The sequence below is a fragment of the Leptodactylus fuscus genome, chromosome 4 (genome assembly GCF_031893055.1).
Source record: "Leptodactylus fuscus isolate aLepFus1 chromosome 4, aLepFus1.hap2, whole genome shotgun sequence".
NCBI lineage: Eukaryota > Metazoa > Chordata > Amphibia > Anura > Leptodactylidae > Leptodactylus > Leptodactylus fuscus.
The window spans coordinates 209,663,012-209,687,319 of record NC_134268.1 but is presented as its reverse complement, the minus strand read 5'-3'; the positions used below and the strand labels follow the sequence as shown (position 1 = coordinate 209,687,319).

The 24,308-nt window shown below is 46.5% G+C and overlaps 1 protein-coding gene across 3 annotated transcripts in view; it reads left to right on the top strand.

The window, feature by feature from the left end:
• MINDY3 (MINDY lysine 48 deubiquitinase 3) overlaps positions 1–24,308 on the top strand; it is a 96,691-nt gene that overhangs the window by 6,000 nt on the left and 66,383 nt on the right. The window contains exons 4-8 of one of the 3 annotated variants that reach the window (XM_075271703.1): positions 10,711–10,771; positions 10,895–11,062; positions 17,156–17,207; positions 22,262–22,376; positions 22,707–22,780. In XM_075271703.1, the coding sequence (XP_075127804.1) occupies positions 10,711–10,771; positions 10,895–11,062; positions 17,156–17,207; positions 22,262–22,376; positions 22,707–22,780 (470 nt within the window). Of the gene's footprint in view, positions 1–1,703; positions 4,622–10,710; positions 10,772–10,894; positions 11,063–17,155; positions 17,212–22,261; positions 22,377–22,706; positions 22,781–24,308 lie in introns of those variants that run through there. The other 2 variants (XM_075271704.1, XM_075271702.1) reach the window with 2 other exon arrangements.

Genomic DNA, 24,308 nt, shown 5'->3' with positions numbered 1-24,308 from the left:
CTACCACTGCTTGAAGATTGTATATCCTGTCCTATACCTGTTGTACGCTAGGTGTATACTTGCTATACTGTACGCTTGTATACATCTAACATACAGAGGATTTTGGGCTCTATATACCTTGGCCATCTCCTGTTATATACCTGTTTTGAGCTCAGTATATCCTTCTAACATACAGAGGTATTTGGGCTCTATATACCTTGCCCATCTCCAGTTATATACTAGAAATGCGTAAGGCTAGCACAAAGGGACGGGGCGTGGAAATGTAGCTGGGGACCAAGGCCGCGGTCAAGCTACTGCGGATCCAATGGCTACTGGTGAGGGGCAGCGAGCGTTGTGCTTATCCACAATCTATGGCTTGATAGCTACATTAAGCAGGGTACAACGCAGACCAGGCCCGGGCACCAGGAACAGATGTTACAATGGCTAGCGGATAATGCTTACAGCTCCTTATCCACCAGCCAGTCAGCCACTACCAGCAGTCATGTTCATACCCAAGAGTCTGCCCCTCCTTCCTCCCAACATGCCCAATTTTCCCAGCAGAGTCATCCCACCTTTGCCCCCTCCCCGGAGCTGTTATTGGATCCTTTTCCACTTTTAGACTCTGTTCAACCACTTCCCAAATCCCAGGAGCTACCAAACGACTTAGTGTGTCCTGATGCCCAAATACTGGAGCATCCGCCATCACCTGGCGACTTTGTGGTTGCGGACCTGCAGCCTTGCATTTCTCGGCCTCAGTGATGATGACGAGACGCAGTTGCCATCAGGGCAGGCTGTTGTTATGTGCAGTGTGCAGGAGGAGGAGCGGAGTGAGGAATTGATAGATGATTCCTCAGGCAAGCCCGACAGGAGTGGAGGGGTAGGGAGTAAGCGCGCGCACCAAAGCATGGTCTTGAACAGTTTATTAAACACGACGCGTATCGGGCACCTGTCCTTTCTCAAGTGTAATGCAAACTATAAAAGAAACATACCAATATGGTAGCAACATAATAAAATCAATTAAATAAATTAAAATAAAAAAAAAGCGTTATATCGACGATCTTCTATTTATCTGGGATGGTGGTGATTTAACATTCAATACTTTCAAAGAATACTTGAATAACAATTCAATGGGAATAGAGCTGACTGGGAGTAACGCTAAAGGTCAAATTGATTTTTTGGATCATCACAAGTACCCATTTTAAAAAACATTGATTGTAACAGTTTTTTGGACTATAGAAGTCTCCACCGTACCCAATGGAAAATTAACATTCCATACGGCCAATTTAGACAAATTAGGAAGAACTGTGCTGAAAACCAGGACTATAATAGACAAAGTAAGTTGTTGACCGAGAGATTTCGTATGAAACATTACCCCAAAGGTCTAGTTAAATCTGCACGCAGTGGAGCAGGCGAACTATCAGAAACGCGCTCTGATAGGGAAACGCGTCGTGTTTAATAACCTGTTCAAGACCATACTTTGGTGCACGCGCTTACTCCCTACTCCTCCACTCCTGTCTGACTTGCCTGAGGAAACCCCTAACGTTGCGTCACGCTGTTCCACAGCGTAAGGAAAAGAGCTGCTGCTATAACACCTTTTGTATGGTCCTATGATGATGTGACTATTTCACAACATCCTATGACCAATCGCATATCATCACCAAGAGTGTTTGTATTTACTACACTATATTGGCGCTCAGTGTCTCTCCCATTTTATCTTTTTACAGAGAGAGAAATTGGAAGAGGAGGTGGTGGACGACAAGGCGACCGACCAGACCTGGACAGGGGTGATGTCTAGCGAGGAAAGCAGTGTAGATGTGGAGGCAAGCGCAGCACCAAAAAGGGTGATTAGAGGCAGAGGACAGTTGCTTCACAGAAGCCAGGCCAGAGCCAGCAAGGCCCAAGATGTTCCTTGTCCTAGCCACTCGCGAAAAACTCTCCCATCAAGGCCACGTTCCTCGGTGGTGTGGAGATTTTTTAACGTATGCGCGGAGGACAAACTAAGTGCTATTTGCACACTGTGCAACGCAAAACTGAGTAGGGGCTCTTTGAAGAGCAACATGACCACCACTGCCATGCGCCGTCATTTGGAAGGCAAGCACTGGGCTCATTGGGAGACGGCAAACGCAGGACAATCGTCGTCCGGCGTTGCCGCCACTGCCTCTTCCACTGTTTCCAGTGCTGGCGCTGCAGTCCAGACCAGCAGCCAGGACACCTCCACATCTGCCTCTGCCACTTTGGGGACTTCACCCTCATCCTCCCCTTTTCCTGCCTCTGCTCCTTCGCCTGCACCATCATGCGCCTCTTCCCAGCAACTCTCCATCAACCAGGCGTTAAATCGCAGGCAGAAGTACAGCGCAAGACACTCACATGCCCAAGCCTTAGACGGCCACATCTCCAAACTGCTGGCCCTGGAGATGTTGCCATTTAGGCTTGTGGAGACTCAGGCATTCCGTGACCTAATGGCAGCTGCAGCACCTCGCTATGTCGTCCCTAGCCGTCACTACTTCTCCCAGTGTGCCGTCCCCGCCTTGCACCAGCACGTGTCCCATAACATCAGGCGGGCCCTGAGTTCCGCGCTTTGCACTAAGGTCCACTTGACCACTGACGCGTGGACAAGTGCATGCGGACAGGGACACTACATTTCACTGACGGCACACTGGGTGAATGTAGTGGAGGCTGGGACAGAGTCACAAACTGGGGTGGCCTACCTCCTCTCCCCGCCCAAGATTCCTGGCAGGAGTTCTGAACCACCCTCCTCTTCCTCCGCTGTAACATCGACCCGAGCTGCGAGCTGGAAACGTTGCAGCACTGGCGTGGGGAGACGTCAGCAGGCCGTGCTGAAGCTCATCCGCTTGGGCAACAGAAAACACACTGCCTCCGAGTTGAGGGATGCCATCCTCGATGAGACGGCAATATGGTTTGAGCCGCTGCACCTGGTCCCCGGCATGGTTGTGTGTGATAATGGCTGGAACCTGGTAGCGGCTCTGGAGCTTGCCAGACTCAAACACGTTCCATGCCTGGCCCACGTTTTCAACTTGGTGGTGCACAGGTTTTTAAAAACCTACCCCAATGTGCCTGAGCTACTGGCGAAAGTGCGACGCTTGTGCGCCCATTTTCGTAAGTCTACAGTAGCTGCTGCTAGCCTCAAAACACTCCAGCAGCGCCTCCATATGCCTGAACACCGGCTGTTGTGCGACGTCCCCACACGCTGGAACTCGACGTACCATATGTTGAGCAGGGTATGTGAACAGCAGAGACCTTTGATGGAATACCAGCTACAAAACCCAAGGGTTCCTCATAGTCAGCTCCCGCAGTTTCTGCACCATGAGTGGCCATGGATGGCAGACTTATGCGAGATCTTACGCGTCTTTGAGGAGTCCACCAAGAGGGTCAGCTGTGACGATGCATTAGTGAGCGTAACCATCCCGCTCCTGTGTGTGATGCGAGAATCCCTCATCGCCATCAGGGATAACGCATTGTACGCTGAGGAGTCTGGGACAGGAGCAGACTCATCACAGCTGGATACTCAGAGCACACACCTGTCCGCTTCTCAGTGTGGAATGACGGAGGAAGAGGAGGAGGAGGATGATGAAGTGGCAGATGATGTCATTCTCACACATGAGGCTAGTGGGGAAGTTCAGTGCATCCCATTGCTTCAGCGCGGATGGGGAGAAGGGGAGGAAGAAATGGAGAGTGACCCTTCCGGTGGGGGCGGCAAATTCATGCCGATTAACACTCTGGCACACATGGCTGACTTCATGTTGGGCTGCTTTTCCAGTGACAAACGCATTGTACAAATCCTGGAGAGCAACCAATACTGGATTTTTGCAATCCTCGACCCCCGGTATAAAAATAACATCTCGTCTTTCATTCCGGTAGAGGGGAGGGCCAATCGCATGAGTGATTGCTACAAGCAACTGGTGCAGAATATGATGGAGATGTTTCCATCAACCCTCGCTGGCAGCACACAGGAGAGTTCTTCCAAGAGGCTAACCACTGCCACCCGGTCCACACCCACCAGGGGCACACTCTCCAAAGTGTGGGACACGTTAATGGCACCTCCTCGCCAACCTACCGCCACTGAGGGGCCTAGTGACACCAGGAGGGAAAAGTATGGGCGCATGTTGCGTGAGTACCTGGCCGATGACAGCCCTGTCCTCTCCGATCCCTCTGCGCCCTACACGTATTGGGTGTCGAAGTTGGACGTGTGGCTGGAACTTGCGCTTTACGCCTTGGAGATCCTTTCCTGCCCTGCTGCCAGCGTGCTATCTGAAAGGGTCTTCACCGCAGTCGGTGGCATCATCACCGATAAGCGCAGCCGGCTGTCAGCTGAAAGTGCCGACCTGCTGACGTTGATCAAAATGAACAGCCATTGGATTGACCCAGGATTTGCATCTCCACCAGTGTCAAGCACCCCAACATGAAGTTCCATGTTTCTGCTCCAGCTCACCAGTTCATCCTCACGCTCTTCCACCATCACCGTTGAAAAATGACATTTAACCCCTTAGTGACCGGCCTGTTTTGGACCTTGATGACCAAGTCAAATTTTGGAAATTTACCATGTGTGACTTTATCAGTGACTAATTCTGTAACAGTATAGCACATCCAAATGATTCTGATATTGTTTTTTCGTGACATGTTGTACTTTACTGAGAAGGTAAAATTAGACTGATATAACTTGCGTAAATTTATTAAAAAAAACTCTCAAATGCTGAAGATTGAAGAGTTTTTCATTTTCAGCTGCGATCTCTCACATATACACAATAATACAGGGCAAAAAAAAGTTGTTATATATTTCCAAATGTTCCTTTTGTGTTTCAAGCATATTTGAAATAATTTTAGCATATTTGAGTAATTTAGACAATTTACAAGTCTATCAAGTTTATAAGCAAATTTTGGAAATTTTGAGTGTGCGATTATATATTTTTTTTTTTTCTTGTACGAAGCCATGTTTGCGGACAGGAATAGGTGGCATAATGACAAAACCTCCCATTAAATGACCCAATTTGGAAAACTAGACCCCTTCAGGTATTCTTTGAGGGGTATAGTGAGCATTTTGATCAAAATTTTGCAAGAATTATTACAAATTACAAAAAAAAAATAAAAAAATTTCATTTTCTTCAAATGTGTCATTTTAAAGGCAGTTTTTTTTTTTTTTTGACAACACATCAAAAAGAAGAAACACACCCCAAAATATATCATCCCACTTCTCCGTGTTAAAAAATGTACACTTTGTGGCCTTAGTCCTATGTACACACATACAGTAGGGCCCAAGAGGTATGGAGGGCCAATTCAAATCACAAATTTTGCTTGCAGATATTTTGGGCCCATTGCAATTTCGAACAAGGTTTGGGTTACCAAAGCAATTGAAACCCCCCATAAATGACACCGTTTTATAAACTAGACCCCTTGAGGTATTCATTGAGGGGTATCATGAGTATTTAGACCCCATAGGTTTTTAAAAAATTTGTGTCAAACATAAAAATTTCATGTAAAATATATATAGTAAAGGAACTGCGTCTTACCACTTCCTTTGGCTTCGTTAGAGGTGCAAGACCTTGCCTCTGGACTGAAGAGGAAATCAGCTGATGAGGATAAATATGAAGAGATGGTCTGCAGACACTCCAGAGCCTTTAAAATATCAGATTCTTTATTCCATAGTAAATTAAAAAAACAGTATACAAAGGGTGTCCAGCAGAAAAACACACGGTGCGTTAAAAAAAGACGCTTACGCGTCTTAATCATAGCATGTCTACCTTACAATAACTTTGGACTTATAAATGTGTAGTACAGGTGTAGTACCTAATTTGCCCTGTCACGTGAGAAAGTGTGAAGAGTTGGGGTACAATAAAGTTGTGTTTGTCAAACAGCGGAGCTTTGCGGAGTATCACTTACCTCTTCAAAACATTGCAGTATGTATTGTACGTCTGTTCAACGAAGACGTGAGTTTCAGTAGGCGGATCTTGTGGGTGGAGATAGACCACAATCCAGCCTCTCACATTCATTGGTGGATTCTGGTCATGTGACCTCAGAGGACAAGTGAACGCCCCTCCCCCCCCTCCCCTAAGCTAGATTTTTCCCGTAATGCTGTATATTTCGAAAGTAAGGGACTTTAAAGCTCATAAAACTGTCTAATTTTTACAATGATTCTAATAATTGTAGAATGATAAGAAATCTAGCCTATATCATCATTGATCTAGAAACCCTATATATGCTAACGAACTAGTTACTTCTTATTTCTAGTCTAGCTAGCTGTACCAGCTATCCGTTACCACAGGCTACACTTAGTCTGAACAGTGTTCTACCTAGTAACTTTATATAATCTTAAATTACAGTGTAACTTGACATTCCACACTAAATGTCGATACATAAATGAGAATGGGTTATTTTATTTATAAAAATTGATGTTATCGACATAATGTTATATAATCAAATTCAGTAATGGAAATTTAAATATTTCTTAGCAAACCTTTACCAAGCTATTGAAGTAAACATGAAAGTCCCGTTACAAATTTATTAATTTATAAATTTGCATACAAAAATATAATATTATAGAAAGAAGACCCAGGACAGTCAATGAATAAATAAAAAATACAAACCAGGTCGAAACTTGTGGTTATAATATGTTTTTATTTCGATTCTATCATTGTTCTAGTTACCATATAAATACTCCGCAAAGCTCCGCTGTTTGACAAACACAACTTTATTGTACCCCAACTCTTCACACTTTCTCACGTGACAGGGCAAATTAGGTACTACACCTGTGTATAACATTTATAAGTCCGAAGTTATTGTAAGGTAGACATGCTATGATTAAGGGGGTAACCCCGAAACGCGTAAGCGTCTTTTTTTAACGCACCGTGTGTTTTTCTGCTGGACACCCTTTGTATACTGTTTTTTTAATTTACTATGGAATAAAGAATCTGATATTTTAAAGGCTCTGGAGTGTCTGCAGACCATCTCTTCATATTTATCCTCATCATAAAAATTTCATATTTTTTTTATACAAAAGTGTCATTTTTATAGGCAGTTTTCTTGCACATAACACATGAAAATTAAGAAAAACATGCCACAATAGATGACCCCATTTCTCCCGTGTTAAAAAAATGTACACTTTGTGGCCTTAATCCTGTGTACGGGCGGACGGTAGGACCCAAAAATAAGGGAGCACCAACTGGATTTCAAGACACAATTTTTGCTTCAAAATGTTTCAGACCTACTGCGCATTCAAACAAGATTTGAGTTGAGGACGTATGGGTCGATCGCGGGATCGGTGTCTGCTTTTTTACAGCGCAGGCAGAGAATCATCTCCGGACACTGGCAGGCGGGGCCGCAGCCCTGACTCCGAACGAGTGCAAGACCTCGGCCTGCCAGTGTCCGGAGATGATTCTCAGCCTGCGCTGTCAAAAAGCAGACACCGATCCCGCGATCGACCCATACGTCCTTCGCGATCGACTTGTAGATCGCGATCGACGTATTGGGCACCCCTGCTATAGCCGTTTCACAGATTTTACTAACCTTGGGATGTGTAGGTTAAAAATTACTAAAATGTCCCTTTATCCCCAAAGTTTTCACTTTCACAAAGAGTTAAAAGAGAGAACGCCCCGCACAGTTTGTTACACAATTTCTCCTGAACACGGCAATACCCCATATGTGGCCATAATCTGCTGTATGGGGACATGGCGGGGCTCAGAATGGAAAGAGCGCTATTTGGCTTTTGGAGGGCAGATTTTGCTGGAATAGTTTTCAGGTGCCATGTTGGATTTGCTGAGCCCTTAAAGTATCAATACAATGGAAACCCCTCAAATGTGACCCCATTTTAAAAACTACACCCATCAAGGAATGTATCAAGGCGTATTATCATTTTGAGTCTAAAATGCTTCCCAAAAATTAATGCACAAAATGAAAATTGAAATTTGGAAAGAAATCTGCCATTTCGGTGCCCAATACGTTGCACCCTCTTTGTGTTGTCAGAGACCTGCACTCCTAAAACTATTAAGGGGCCGTCCCGAGGGGCAAAAAATTATATATGTGGGTGTAAACTGCTGCTTGGACAAACAGAAGGGAAGGCGCACTGCACTTTTTAGCTTTTGGGGTACAGATTTAGAGGGACTTTCTGGGCGCCATGTTGTTTTTGTAGAGTCCTGGAGGCGACAGTAAACTGGAATTCCCCAATAAGTGACCCCATTTTGTAGGGGCAATTTTAGGGTCTCTGCAAATGTGACATGGTGTCCAAAAATGAAGAATCTAAGTCTGCGGTCCAAAAGTACATATTGCTCCTTCACATCTGCGCCCTGCTGTGTACCCAAATGGCGGTGTATGCTCACATGTATGACACTGGTGTACCCCGGATAACGGACTTAATGCCATATGTGGGTAGAAAGGGAAGGAGCGCTATTTTGGCTTTTGGAGCACAGTTTGGTTTTAGGACACCATGCCACTTTTGCAAAGCCCCTGAATTGCCAATAAAGTGGAATCCGCAGACATGTCACCCCATTTTGGACACTAGCCCACTGATGGGATTTATCAAGTGGCGTAGCGAGCGTTTTTAACCCTTGAGTGTTGCATTTATTTAGTTTCCAGAAATGAAATCGCAGCTGATAATGAGAAGTGAAAAATAAAATTTTTCCAGAGATTCGCCATTTCAGTGCCCGATATGTTGTGCCCAACTTATGTCAGCAGATATACACTGTCCAAAAACTGGTAAGCGGGTATCCTGGGCACAACAGCTTTTGGAGCGTTCATCTCTGATACAAGTCAGGTACAACATATTACACACTGAAATGACGGATTCCTGGAAAAATTGTAATTTTCACCTCTCACAATCAGCTGCGTATTTATTTATGGATAATAAGTTATAGCAACACTTGGGGTTAAAAATGCTCTCTCTACCCCTGGATAAATCCTTCAGGGGTGTAGCTTCGAAAATAAGGTCTCATATCAGGGATTGCACTTTACTGGCGTTTCAGCTCTGCAAAAGTGTCATGGCATCCAAAAACCAAACCGTCTGTGCTCCAAAAACCCAATAACCCTTCTTCCCTTAAGTGCCTTGCTGTACCCTAATATCAGTTTCTACCCACATATAACATTATGTACGGTATCCCGGGTACACCAGTGTCATACATGTGGCATAAACTGCAGTTTGGGCACACTGCAGGGCGCACAACTGAAGGCTCAATTCACCTTAAGGCCGGATTCACACGGAGTATTCTGGCTCTTGATTTGGTACGTAGACGCCGCGGGAGCTTTTGCGGGCCGTATACGCTTCCATTGTTTTCAATGGGAGCCGGTACCGTATACGCGGCACTATTTTGCCTCCGTGATTTTGCGGCGGCCGCAAAATAGCGCCGCGTATACGGTACCAGCTTCCATTGAAAACAATAGGAGCGTATGTGGCCCGCAAAAGCTCCCGCGGCGTCTACGTACCAAATCACGAGCCAGAATACTCCGTGTGAACCCGGCCTAAGAGCTTAATACTCTACTACTACAAGGCTCAACTCACCTTAAGAGCCTAATACTCTGCTGCTACAAGGCTCAACTCACCTCAAGGGTCTAAAACTCTGCTGGTACAAGGCTCAACTCACCTCCAGGGCCTCAATCTCCTTGGTACAAGGCTCAACTCACGTCAAGGGCCTCAATCTCTGCTGCTACAAGGCTCAACTCACCTCAAGGGCCTCAATCTCTGCTGCTACAAGGCTCAACTCACCTCAAGGGCCTCAATCTCTGCTGCTACAAGGCTCAACTCACCTCAAGGGCCTCAATCTCTGCTGCTACAAGGCTCAACTCAGCTCAAGGGCCTCAATCTCTTCTACTACAAGGCTCAACTCAGCTCAAGGGCCTCAATCTCTTCTACTACAAGGCTCAACTCACCTCAAGGGCTTCAATCTCTTCTACTACAAGGCTCAACTCAGCTCAAGGGCCTCAATCTCTTCTACTACAAGGCTCAACTCAGCTCAAGGGCCTCAATCTCTGCTGCTACAAGGCTCAACTCACCTCAAGGGCCTCAATCTCTGCTGCTACAAGGCTCAACTCACCTCAAGGGCCTAAAACTCTGCTGGTACAAGACTCGCCTCACCCCAAGGGCCTGAAACTAAGTTTGTGAGGGCTCACCCCAAGGACCTGAAGAGTATTTTTTTGTATGGCTCAGCTTAAGGGCCTCTAAACTTAATTTGGAAGGGCTCATGTGTAGGGCCAGAAAAGTAATTTTTGGAGGCCTCACCACATCACACACACAAACAATGGCGGTTAAGGATGGGGGCTTTTGAATTTCCCATTGCCTATGCCATCTGTGCTTGTCATGGGCAACGTGATCTAAAGGGGTGCATTCTAATGATTCTTTAGCTTAAAATTTGTCTTTCTGTCCATAGTAATTTAGAGGAAAGACGGTTTCCAAGTATTTTTCCTCTTTCCATATTGAGTTTGGAGTGTGTAGTTGATAGGCTGTGATATTGGGGTAATACAGGGACTTGGGCGTGTTAGATGCCCCCAGGAATGCTTCCTCTGCTGTCCCAGTTGCATTGCAGAGGTATTGGCATCATTTCCTGGGGTGAATAGTTGACTACTCGAATCGAATAGTCGAATATTTCACTCCTCGCTCATCTCTACTCCTTAGCATATCAGGATTACAAAGCTAATATCTCAGCATCGGAGGGGCCGATCAGAGGGGTGAGAGTTGCTTTTATTATGTATTTATCCCGTTATGAAACTTTATTCTTTATATTTTTCCTGCAGGCCTTTTTGTTAAAGAATCTGCTTTTTACTCTAGAGAAATCTAACTGGAGAAGTTGTCCAGGTAAATCCCTCCGTGCAGCCTGAGCATTTCACATTGCCCTTGTGTTTCCGTACGGCCTCCCCTTACTCATGTGTTTTTTGACCATTTCTCCCCCTTGCTCCTGACCATTGTGTGGCTTTGTAGAAGATGAGCAGAAGGACGTCTTATGTCAGACGTTGTGCGACATCCTGGAGATGGCCAGCATGAATAATTCCAGCTCGTACTGTCTGACAACCTGGCAGAAAGGAAAGAGCACTCCGCAGCCAGAAAGGGAACTCCCTGCCGAGAGCAGTCAGCATGGAGAGCAGCCCAGTAAGAGGCCATGTGATGGTCGCTCTGTCTTCATAGTCTTTCATTCATCACCATCTTGGCTTCTGCAATTTACCAAATATACAGGTCATATCTTTGGCACATTCTTCTGCGGGGTAGGAAAGCAACTGTGTGTTCACACAAGTCAAATGTATATCTATAGTCAGTGGCGTAACTAGGAACGGAGGGACCCTGTGGCGAACTCTTGACATGCCCCCCAAAGATGCTGAATATTCCGACTGATCCCCCCCTCCAACCCCGCATTCCTGCGCTCTCTATTATGCCCCATAGTGGCCCCTACACACAGTATTATCCCCCATAGTGGCCCCTGCACACAGTATTGTACCTCATAGTGGCCCCTACACACAGTAGTATACCCCATAGTGGCCCCTGCACACAGTATTGTACCCCATAGTGGCCCCTGCACACAGTATTATGCCCCATAGTGGCCCCTGTACACAGTATTATGCCCCATAGTGGCCCCTGCACACAGTATTATGCCCCATAGTGGCCCCTGCACACAGTATTATGCCCCATAGTGGCCCCTGCACACAGTATTATGCCCCATAGTGGCCCCTGCACACAGTATTATGTCCCATAGTGGCCCCTGCACACAGTATTGTACCCCATAGTGGCCCCTGCACACAGTATTATGCCCCATAGTGGCCCCTGCACACAGTATTATGCTCCATAGTGGCCCCTGCACACAGTATTGTACCCCATAGTGGCCCCTGCACAAAGTATTATGCCCCATAGTGGCCCCTGCACACAGTATTATGTCCCATAGTGGCCCCTGCACACAGTATTATGCCCCATAGTGACCCCTGCACACAGTATTATCCCCCATAGTGACCCCTGCACACAGTATTATGCCCCATAGTGGCCCCTGCACACAGTATTATGTCCCATAGTGGCCCCTGCACACAGTATTATGCTCCATAGTGGCCCCTGCACACAGTATTGTACCCCATAGTGGCCCCTGCACACAGTATTATGCCCCATAGTGGCCCCTGTACACAGTATTATGCCCCATAGTGGCCCCTGCACACAGTATTATGCCCCATAGTGGCCCCTACACACAGTATTATACCCCATAGTGGCCCCTGCACAAAGTATTATGCCCCATAGTGACCCCTACACACAGTATTATACCCCATAGTGGCCCCTGCACACAGTATTATGCCCCATAGTGGCCCCTGCACACAGTATTATGCCCCATAGTGGCCCCTGCACACAGTATTATGCCCCATAGTGACCCCTACACATAGTATTATGCCCCATAGTGGTCCCTGCACACAGTATTATGCTCCATAGTGGCCCCTGCACACAGTATTGTACCCCATAGTGGCCCCTGCACACAGTATTATGCCCCATAGTGGCCCCTGTACACAGTGTTATGCCCCATAGTGGCCCCTGCACACAGTATTATGCTCCAAAGTGGCCCCTGCACACAGTATTGTACCCCATAGTGGCCCCTGCACACAGTATTATGCCCCATAGTGGCCCCTACACACAGTATTATACCCCATAGTGGCCCCTGCACACGGTATTATGCCCCATAGTGGCCCCTGCACACAGTATTATGCCCCATAGTGTCCCCTGCACACAGTATTATGTCCCATAGTGGCCCCTTCACACAGTATTGTACCCCATAGTGGCCCCTGTACACAGTATTATGTCCCATAGTGGCCCCTGCACACAGTATTATGTCCCATAGTGGCCCCTGCACACGGTATTATGTCCCATAGTGGCCCCTGCACACAGTATTATGTCCCATAGTGGCCCCTGCACACAGTATTATGTCCCATAGTGGCCCCTGCACACAGTATTGTACCCCATAGTGGCCCCTGTACACAGTATTATGTCCCATAGTGGCCCCTGCACACAGTATTATGTCCCATAGTGGCCCCTGCACACGGTATTATGTCCCATAGTGGCCCCTGCACACAGTATTATGTCCCATAGTGGCCCCTGCACACGGTATTATGTCCCATAGTGGCCCCTGCACACAGTATTATGTCCCATAGTGGCCCCTGCACACGGTATTATGTCCCATAGTGGCCCCTGCACACAGTATTATGCCCCATAGTGGTCCCTGCACACGGTATTATGTCCCATAGTGGCCCCTGCACACAGTATTATGTCCCATAGTGGCCCCTGCACACAGTATTATGCCCCATAGTGGCCCCTGCACACAGTATTATGTCCCATAGTGGCCCCTGCACACGGTATTATGTCCCATAGTGGCCCCTGCACACAATATTATGTCCCATAGTGGCCCCTGCACACGGTATTATGTCCCATAGTGACCCCTGCACACAGTATTATGTCCCATAGTGGCCCCTGCACACAGTATTATGTCCCATAGTGGCCCCTGCACACAGTATTATGCCCCAATGTGGACACCCACCCAGAGTATAATAGTCTGAGACCGAAGGGGGGTACCAACATAAAAAAACCTACTTATCCCCGGCTCCGCTGCACTCCTCCGTGGTGTCGGCCATCTTCAATAAATTCCAGAATGTCACATGACCCTGGACGCAGGCCCGGGTCATGTGACATCAGGAAGAGTCACAGAAGTAGGCCCGAACCTGCCCAGAGAGGTAAGTAACCGTGTTTGTTATGTTCCCTTACCTCCCCTGGACCTCTGATCATTATACTTGGGGGTCTGAAAAGACCCCTGAGTATTATAATGATGTTTCTGGGGCCTGTGGCATCACTTACCGATCCCGGCCCCTGCCAAGATCGGTAAGTAAATAGGGGCCATTACCGGCTGGAGTAACTCCAGTCAGTAACGGCCTATTAAGAAAAGCAAACAAAAAACGCAGCGGTAGTTGCTGTCGCCGGGCCCCTAATGTGCCAAGACTAGAGATGAGCGTGTATTGTTCGGATCAGCCGATCCGAACAGCACGCTCCATAGAAATGAATGGATGCACCTGGTACTTCCGCTTTGACGGCGGCCGGACGCTTAACCCCCCGCGTGCCGGCTACGTCCATTCATTTCTATGCGAGCGTGCTGTTCGGATCGGCTGATCCGAACAGTACTCGCTCATCTCTAGCCAGGACCTGTGGCAGCCGCTACCCCAGTAGTTAGGCCACTGCCTATAGTATATACATACATAAAACACTTCCACCACTCTGTGCTCTGACAGATGACTCGTGGTCTCCTGATATATCGATGGCCATTAATATGTGACCAGTGGACGTCCATGACCACTCACTTATATACATTGTGGCCTCTTCCTTGTGCTGATGTCACGTTCATCGATCACAGTTCTGTCCCATCCTGGTCACTTGCAGTCACGACACCATGGGGGAATTAAAATCGGTCCATCTTGACCATGTAACCTCCATTATCCTGATAGCAGGCATGCTCCCTTGTATCCACTATAGCACCGACAACCGTTTTAAGGGGTCAAACCTACTGACAGACTCCCTTTAAGGTGTCTTCACGGTAAAATAAGTCTTAGGAATAAATTTGATGGGTTTTGTAGCTGATTAAACTCTCAGAATAAACAGCTTTTATAACGTTCTGCAGGAATGATTTCCAAAGTGCAGAAAGTGATATCTGTCATCATTTAGGCATCAGATAAAGGAACGGCGCTGACAGCCGATAAGTATTGACAAAAGATGACTCCCAGCATAAAACGCCTGACAGTTCTCCCCTGTAACATGTCACCACCCGCAATTACAGCTCTGTACATTTGTACTAAAAGGAAAAGTTCATGTAATTGCAAAGATTAACTTCAGTACGGAAGTGACAATAAGAAAGTACAGATGGAAACCACTGTAAGGAAGTGAGCATTGGGTAACCATACTGTATACCTAGTTAAAGGGGTTATGTGGGACTTAAAGGGATTGTCCAGTTTCAGTAAATAAGTTGTACAATGTTCCAATATACTTTCTGTATCAATTCCTCACGGTTTTCTAGATCTCTGCTTGCTGTCATTTGTTCTGTTTTCCATGATGTCATATATGATCCACGGTCATGTGATGTACGGTCCAGGGTCATGTGATAAATGATCCACGGCCATGTGATGTACAGTCAAGGGTCACATGCTAAATAATCCATGGCCAGGTGATGTATGGTCCATGGTCAGGTGATGTATGTTCCACGGCCATGTGATGTACGGTTCACGGTCATGGGATGTATTGTCCATGGTCATATGCTAAATTATCCATGGCCAGGTGACGTACGGTCCACAGCCAAGTAACGTACGGTCCACGGCCAGGTGATGTACGGTCCATGGGCATGTCATGTACGGTCCGCAGCCAAGTAACGTACGGTCCACGGCCAGGTGATGTACGGTCCATGGGCATGTCATGTATGGTCCACGGTCGTGTGATGTACGGTCCACGGTCGTGTGATGTACGGTCCACGGCCATGTTATGTACGGTCCATGGGCATGTCATGTACGGCCAACGGCCAGGTGATGGACTCACAGGTGCACAGATTGTTACCATACATGATTTCTGTGCACCTCTATATTATCACATGACCACAGACTGTATATCGCATAGAATGAATAACAACAATCAGAAATCTAGAAAACCGAGAGGAATTGATACAGAAAGTATATTGGAAAATTGATTCTTTTCTTTATAACTGAAACAGCCAGGCTAAAAAGTTGGACTTGCAACACTTTTTCATCTGACTATTTCTGACAGGCACCGGGTCAGAGTCACCTACATTACAGTACACCCCCCATCACCCCCAAATCTTATACATTGTAACAAAATAACAAAGAGAAAATTTAATTTAAAATTAAAAAATAAAGAAACTGGACCTTAATAGGTTAAATGACTAAGATGTAGAGATGGGCGGTGCACGGCGGCAACCGACAGCTGAGAATGTGCCACAGATCTGCGCCATATACTTATATGCTGATAGTATTACGTGTATCATCTCAAAGGAATACATTTATGACGTAAACGGAACAGTCATTATTATATGTTAAGAGGGATTTAATTGTTAGATTAATTCATTCTGTGCTTCCTCTGTTATTCTTCCTGGAAATGTATGAAGAAGTTGACCCCTGGACCTATAGAATACTGCGCACTATATAGGCGGTTACATCGTTGACAAGGGGGATCGTAACATAAACCATAAACTTATTTAGACATTTCCGTGAAGAACAACAGAGGTCCCACATTGCATATGCACCTTTTTATTTTTGCAGCATAGTCTATGATGGGCGGAGAATCCCTTTAATTTCTAGAATTTGCCAGGAATGAGTATTCATCATATTCACTAATCATGTAACTCATCCCTTAAAGGGGTTGTCTGATTTGGACGTTCCCAGTTTGTTAGAAGGGCCCTGAAGATGACCGCAAAGTGTCCCCCCCCCCCCCCCCCTCTGGGACCCCCAACGATCTGCCATTAAAGGGGTTTTCTGGTCCTAAATGTGTTTTTCATACTAATGACCTATCCACATGGTAGGGAACCCGGATGTCATCTGTCACAATCCAAGACCTCACACAGAACACCTTTTAATGGATGGGGAGCGTTTGCAATAACAGGAGCGGCACATCAGCTCCAGCCACTGCATAGTGGTGGCGCTAGGGAATTGCAGCGTGACGACACATGCTCGTTAACCATTAGCAGCTGCCGGAACGGATAATCTGTACAGTGTCCTTTTGTCGGACCCTGTGGATGACCAATCCTGTGGATAGGTCATCAGTATGAAAAATCAATTTGGGGCTGGACATCCCCGTTAAGTGTTTCCCTACAGTGCCCCCACTGGAGAAATGAAGCATTACACAATGACCATACAAACCAGTGGCTTGGCTGTAGTCCTCCAGAGCGAGAGACCCACAACAGAAGATCCTTTCACCATTTCCTAATCGGGTATGCGAAAAATGGATTCTCTAAACCAGACAACCCCTTTAATTTTACCCTTCTCAATGCTATAGTTAATTCTATTACGTATATAAGTTCCCCTTTAGACGACACGGTCGCATGCTTCCGTCTTGTGGCCGGTAGAAGATAACCTGACGTGTCTTATATGCTTTCTATTATTGTGTGCGCCTTGTTTTTGTTGCTTTTTGTGTGTATTTTACTGCTGCAAAGTGCTGAAAAGTGTCTTTTATGTGTAGCTGCCTTGGCTGCAGAGGAGATTGGCTTTGAGAGATTTCATGCATTAATTCAGTAAGTAACCCATTATATCGGGGGATGGGATACGTGTATTGTACCTGCATTATATATACCTCCTTATACTGCTGGACCTCAGATACAAGGACGTCCAGGATAAAGACTTCTACTTCATATTGGCTCCTGTATACGCACCATGTATCACCCTGCACAGGGGAGACGTGATATAGACACGACATGGCGTAGTATATACAGGTACCAATACTAAAGTGGAAGCTGGGGAAACCTCTTTTTCTTGGCTATACAATGGTTTGCAAAAGTTTTAGGCATGTTTGGAAAAAATGCTTTCAAAAATAGAAGGGTTAATGGTTAATTTTGTCAATGAACAAAAAGAGAAATGTAAATCCCATCCATATATGGTGCGACCTTTGCCCTTTGGAGGAGGAGTCCTGGAACTGTTTATACAACTCACCGGCCACTTTATTAGGTACACCATGCTAGTAACGGGTTGGACCCCCTTTTGCCTTCAGAACTGCCTCAATTCTTCGTGGCATAGATACAACAAGGTGCTGGAAGCATTCCTCAGAGATTTTGGTCCATATTGACATGATGGCATCACACAGTTGCCGCAGATTTGTCGGCTGCACATCCATGATGCGAATCTCCCGTTCCACCACATCCCAAAGATGCTCCTCTATTGGATTGAGATCTGGTGACTGTGGAGGCCATTGGAGTACAGTGAACTCATTGTCATGTTCAAGAAACCAGTCTGAGATGATTCCAGCTTTATGACATGGCATTGCATTATCCTGCTGAAAGTAGCCATCAGATGTTGGGTACATTGTGGTCATAAAGGGATGGACATGGTCAGCAACAATACTCAGGTAGGCTTTGGCGTTGCAACGATGCTCAATTGGTACCAAGGGGCCCAAAGAGTGCCAAGAAAATATTCCCCACACCATGACACCACCACCACCAGCCTGAACCGTTGATACAAGGCAGGATGGATCCATGCTTTCATGTTGTTGACGCCAAATTCTGACCCTACCATCCGAATGTCGCAGCAGAAATCGAGACTCATCAGACCAGGCAACGTTTTTCCAATCTTCAATTGTCCAATTTCGATGAGCTTGTGCAAATTGTAGCCTCAGTTTCCTGTTCTTAGCTGAAAGGAGTGGCACCCGGTGTGGTCTTCTGCTGCTGTAGCCCATCTGCCTCAAAGTTCGACGTACTGTGCGGTGTTCAGAGATGCTCTTCTGGCTACCTTGGTTGTAACGGGTGGCTATTTGAGTCACTGTTGCCTTTCTATCAGCTCGAACCAGTCTGGCCATTCTCCTCTGGCATCAACAACGTATTTCCGCCCACAGAACTGCCGCTCACTGGATGTTTTTTCTTTTTCGGACCATTCTCTGTAAACCCTAGAGATGGTTGTGCGTGAAAATCCCAGTAGATCAGCAGTTTCTGAAATACTCAGACCAGCCCTTCTGGCACCAACAACCATGCCACGTTCAAAGGCACTCAAATCACCTTTCTTCCCCATACTGATGCTCGGTTTGAACTGCAGGAGATTGTCTTGACCATGTCTACATGCCTAAATGCACTGAGTTGCCGCCATGTGATTGGCTGATTAGAAATTAAGTGTTAATGAGCAGTTGGACAGGTGTACCTAATAAAGTGGCCGGTGAGTGTAGATATAGCCCTGATCTCATCATCGTCCAGTCTGTCTGGGATGACATGAAGTGAGAGACGGATTAGAGCAAGCCGACATCCACAGAAGATCTGTGCTTAGTTCTCCAAGATGGCGGCGGGAACAACCTCCCTGCCCAAAACTGTCTGCGAGTACCGAGAAGAACTGATGGAAGGCAAAGGGCAAAGGTCACAGCGAATATTGATGGGATTTACATTTCTCTTTTTTCTTCATTCACTTAATTTTTTGCAATTGACAAACATAAACGATTAACCCTTCTATTTCTGTAAACCTTCTTACTGCGCAGCGGTTTGCCTGCACCTGCCTAAAACTTTTGCACTGTATGTTACTTGTTCCTGGAGGGCAACTAGACCTGTCCTTGGCGTCCACCAGTTTCTTCCCTGCCTGTGCTCGCCATATTGTCTGCTTTGGGACAAGTAATGTAAGTAAAATAAGTCATCGGTAAATAGAAGTCCTTGAGTTGTCTTATTTTATACATCGTCCTCTGTGTCGGATTTTCTGCAGACTGCGTTGGAGACTCCAGCACAGAGGTGGACAGGACTGTACTCTGTATATCCTAGTGTTACGGTCGTGGCCCTTTTTCCATCCCTGTTGGTCCTTGCCAATTGAAATCAATAAAAAACAGTGTTCTAATCTGGAATGGGTCCTTTGTATGGGCAGAATCTCGCTGGTCTCCTGTACACAGGAAGAGGGATCAGGATCGGTCATTTGGCTGGACATCCCCGTTAAGTGTTTCCCTACAGTGCCCCCACTGGAGAAATGAAGCATTACACACCAGTGGCATTTAGGAGTAAGATCTGTAATAACCTGACCTTACAAGACAACTCAAGGCCTTGCATTTACTCTGGATTATTTTGGAGATCTTCTTTAGGCCATGTATGAGGTTGCTTCAATGTTCTCATATTCGCCAAACTGTTATCTTAAGATTTTCTGATTTTATTTATTTTGTGTAATAAATGCAAATTTTGTATAAAGTCTGTTGATAAGGCTATATGCACAGAGCCGAGTGTGCACGTCCAGGGGGAATGTAATAGGATGACATCTGAGGGGCTTCTATCCCTCATTGACTTCAATGAGGGAGGGTTCCTGTTCCGTTCCCATGTCGCTGGCACCAGCTCTGTAGTCATTGGAACTTGGGTTGAGCAATCGGGATGGGGAAAGATCGGATCCCGCTCGGCGATCGAGCAAATTTCGGGATCGACTGGAAAATGATCGGAAATCGGATTTTGAAATCTCAAGATTGGCTCATCCCTACTGTATATATAATATACAATTAGGGTTGAGCGATCGGGATCAGGAAAGATCGGATCCCGATCGGTGATCGAGCAAATTTCACGATCGGGATCGGCTGCAAAATGATCGGAAAGCGGATTTTAAAATCGATCCTGAAATCTCAAGATCGGCTCAACCCTAATCAGAACAGAACTGAACATCAGACCCCTCACGGAAGAGCCTCGGCCTGCATACAGAGTCATGTGCATGAAGCCTTAGTCCTATAACTTCGTTCCTCTGTTGTTCCTCCTGGAAATAGTTATTGGTCTGTTGACTTGGCCCCTGTTAATCCGTGGAGAGAAAGGTCCTGCATGGTGGGCTTTTCTCTCCTCTGGCTTCAGTATTAAAACTCCAGCGGACCAGAACAACGGAGAGCCAGCCACAAGTGTGAGCGAAGTGCCGATGGCGCCTATTTAAAGGGATTTCCAGCCCCAAATGCATATGATATACAAATGACCTATCCAGAGGTTAGGCCTTCCCTATGTGATATGTGGGGGTCTTACATATATTAGTATATCTGTGCTGAATTCATACATCGGACCCCCAGCATAGTGGCGGCGACAGGGAACTGCAGCTAAGTTCCTATTGAATAGGAACGGAGCTGCTTCTGGTAGTCGGATCTATAGATTGGTGCGGGGTCTGGGTGTCGGAACCCCACAGATCACATACTACTGTGGATCACTCATCGGTATGAAATATCCATTTGTGGCTGGAGATCTCCATTATTGTTAATTTCCAGATTGCATTTTCTCCTAGTCATACAATACGTGCCAAGCACCCGCACGTCCGGAGCAAAGTCAGTGCTGAAGGCTCCAACTGAATGACAGCAAGCAGAGATCCTAAAAACCCTGATCCATAGATACACAAGGGATAGTAGACCCAAAAGCGCTATGTCCGTGCGGGGAAACCCTGGTCATGTGACAGAAGCATTTCTCAGGCCGGCTCTTCTGAAGTGGCGTCTCTAATAGTAAATACATTTTACAGTGTTGGCCAAAACTATTGGCCCCCCTGCAGTTCTGTCAGATAATACTCAGTGTCTTCCAGACAATGATTACAAGCACAAACTCTTTGGTAATATCTTCATTTATTTTGCTTGCAATGAAAAAACACAAGAGAGAATGAAAAAAAAGTCAAATCATTGATCATTTTACACAAAACTCCAAAACTGGTCCGGACAGAAGTGTTGGCGCCCTCAGCCTAATACTTGGTAGCACAACCTTTAGACACAATAACTGCGCACAACCGCTTCCGGTAACCAGCAATGAGTTTCTTACAAGGCTCTGCTGGAATCTTAGACCCTTCTTCTTTGGCAAACTGCTCCAGGTCCCCCCTGAGATGTGAAGGGGGCCTTCTCCAAACTGCCACCAAGAGATCTCTCCCCCTCCCCCACAGGTGTTCTATGGGATTCAGGGCTGGACTCATTGCTGCCACTTTACAAGTCTCCAGGGCTTTCTCTCACCACCATTTTCTAGTGCTGACCTGAAGTGTGTTTTGGGTCATTGTCCTGCTGGACAACTGGCTGCAAGTGTGATTTAGTTATTGCCACCACCTGTTAGGTGCCTCAGGTAAGTAACAGGTGCTGTTAATTACACAAATTAGAGAAGCATCACATGATTTTTCAAACAGTGCCAATACTTTGTCCACCCCCTTTTTTATGTTTGGTGTGGAATTATATCCAATTTGGCTTTTTGACAATTCTATTTGCGGTTTTCCATTGAAGACAAAATAAATGAAGATAATAATACCAAAGAACTTGTGCTTGCAATCATTTTCTGGAAGAAACTGAGTATTATCTGACAGAATTGCAGGGGTGCCAATACTTTTGGCCAACACTGTATCTATATGACGCCGACCTATACCGGATCACCTTACAAATTGTAGGATTCTTATACAGGCAGAAGAACATGGCAGTGTAATAAACCAATTCATACAATAGGAGCGAGGGCCGGGCCCACAAGAGCTTACAATCTATAAGGTAGAAAGTTCGGAACATTCTTCGCCTTGGTGGTCGCTGACCCTTCCACAAATCTAATACCACCACCGCTTAGGGACAGGTACCTGCAGTTGGAGTTTAGGGTTAATTTTTTGGGGCTGCGACCTCCCGTGTAGATACTTTGCTTTGTTTCCATAGGAAGAGAACGTTCCAAAGTTTTGGTGACCTGAAGGCGGCCCTGTGGGACGAGTACTCCATGTGGAGGAACCGCTTCGGAGTTCTGCTCTTCCTGTACTCCGTCATTCTCACCAAGGTTTGTATGGACAACTTTCCCAGACAAAGGACCCCCTAGTGACAAAATGTACCCTCAAAGTGGTGGTCATTTATAAATTTTTGTGCCCGAAAATCCTATAGTGGGAGGGGACGGGCAAGATACTCCGCCTCTCTCCGGCAGTCCCATGGAGATGAGCGGCGTCCCATTTATTTCGGGGTGACAGGGGACCTTCTTCAGAGTTCAATGATACCCAGTGAGGACCAGTAGGGGGCAGAGTGTGACCCATTCTGTTATATTGGGTGACAGCCGAATGCTAAACTTAGTCTGAGAGTGATTTTCTTTCTTAACAATGTCTCTCAATTTTACCAGGGAATTGAAAATGTCAAAAATGAAATAGAAGATGCCGAGGAGCCTTTGATCGACCCGGTGTACGGGCACGGCAGGTAAGGAGGAAGGTGCCCGGCAGAATGTAGAGCCTTCTGGGCAAGGCAACCCCTTTAGGCTGAAATCAGTTTAGGAAGCGGTTACTAAAAATAAGTGTTCTCAACTTTATTTTTTGTTACCCAATTTCTGTTGATTCCATTTACCCTGCTCATCCAGGATAGGTCATTCTCTACCAACCGCCCACTTTATAGTAATTTTGCCCAAACTCCGCCCTGTTTGTGGTTGGCTACACCCTCTTCTTGTCTGTTTTCCTGGACAGTTGGCTACTCTGGTGCTCTGATGATTTTAAAGGGATTCTACCATTAAACTACCTTTTTTTGTAATGAACACGTCGGAATAGCCTTAAGAAAGGCTATTCGTCTCCTACCTTTAGACGTGGTCTCCGCCGCGCCATTCCGTAGAAATACCGGTTTTAACCGGTATGCAAATGAGCTCTCCACAGCAATGAGGGCGGGCCCCAGCGCTGAAAGGCCGATGAGCGCATCCCCATTGCTGCCCAGAGCTCTTTCCTGTGCCGCCTCCTTCTTCTGCAGCAACTCCGCCTCTTCTGGCTTCTCTTGCTCTTGTAGTTCTATAGAGGAGCATAGAGAGGCCACCCCAAAATGGCCGCCGGCCGGCTCCTGTATTGAACTGCAAGAGCGGCTACCCAAAAATGGGTAGCTGCTCTTGCAGTTCTATACAGGAGCTGGCCGGCGGCCATTTTGGGGTAGCCGCTCTTGCAGTTCAATACAGAAGCTGGCCGGTGGCCATTTTGGGGTGGCCTCTCTATGCTCCTGTATAGAATTACAAGAGCAAGAGAAGCCAGAAGAGGCGGAGTTGCTGCAGAAGAAGGAGGCGGTGCAGGAAAGAGCTCTGGGCAGCAATGGGGATGCGCTCATCGGCCTTTCAGCGCTGGGGCCCGCCCTCATTGCTGCGGACAGCTCATTTGCATACCGGTTAAAACCGGTATTTCTACGTAATGGCACGGCGGAGACCACGTCTAAAGGTAGGAGACGAATAGCCTTTCTTAAGGCTATTCCGACGTGTTCATTAGAAAAAAAGGTAGTTTAATGGTAGAATCCCTTTAAAGGCATTGGACCAATTTTATGAAGTTAGATAGGGGATGACTTCATGATCCGTGGGGGTCCGACTGCCGGTTCTCCTGTTGTGATGGAGCGACCATCCATCTCCATTGGGGAGCACTGGAGATGGATGGTGCTCCCATAGAGAATGAACGTATCGGGAAGGCGCGTGTTTGGCCTGTCTCCTCGCCAAGATGCGAGAATTGCGTATCTTCAGCGCTTCACAGCAGCCTGATAGGTGGTAATGTTGGGTGTCAGACCCCCACTGATCTGATATTGATGATCTATCTGTAGCTTTAACCTTGCAGTAGGTAAAACAGCGAAAAACCAGCGATTTTTTTCCCCCTCCCCCCTCTATATGTTTGTAGCCCAAAGCCCTGATATTAGGTATCGGTCATCGATATAACGCTTCCGAGATGTCCATTTCTTCCAATAGCCCTCTATACATAGTGTTGTGTCTTGTATC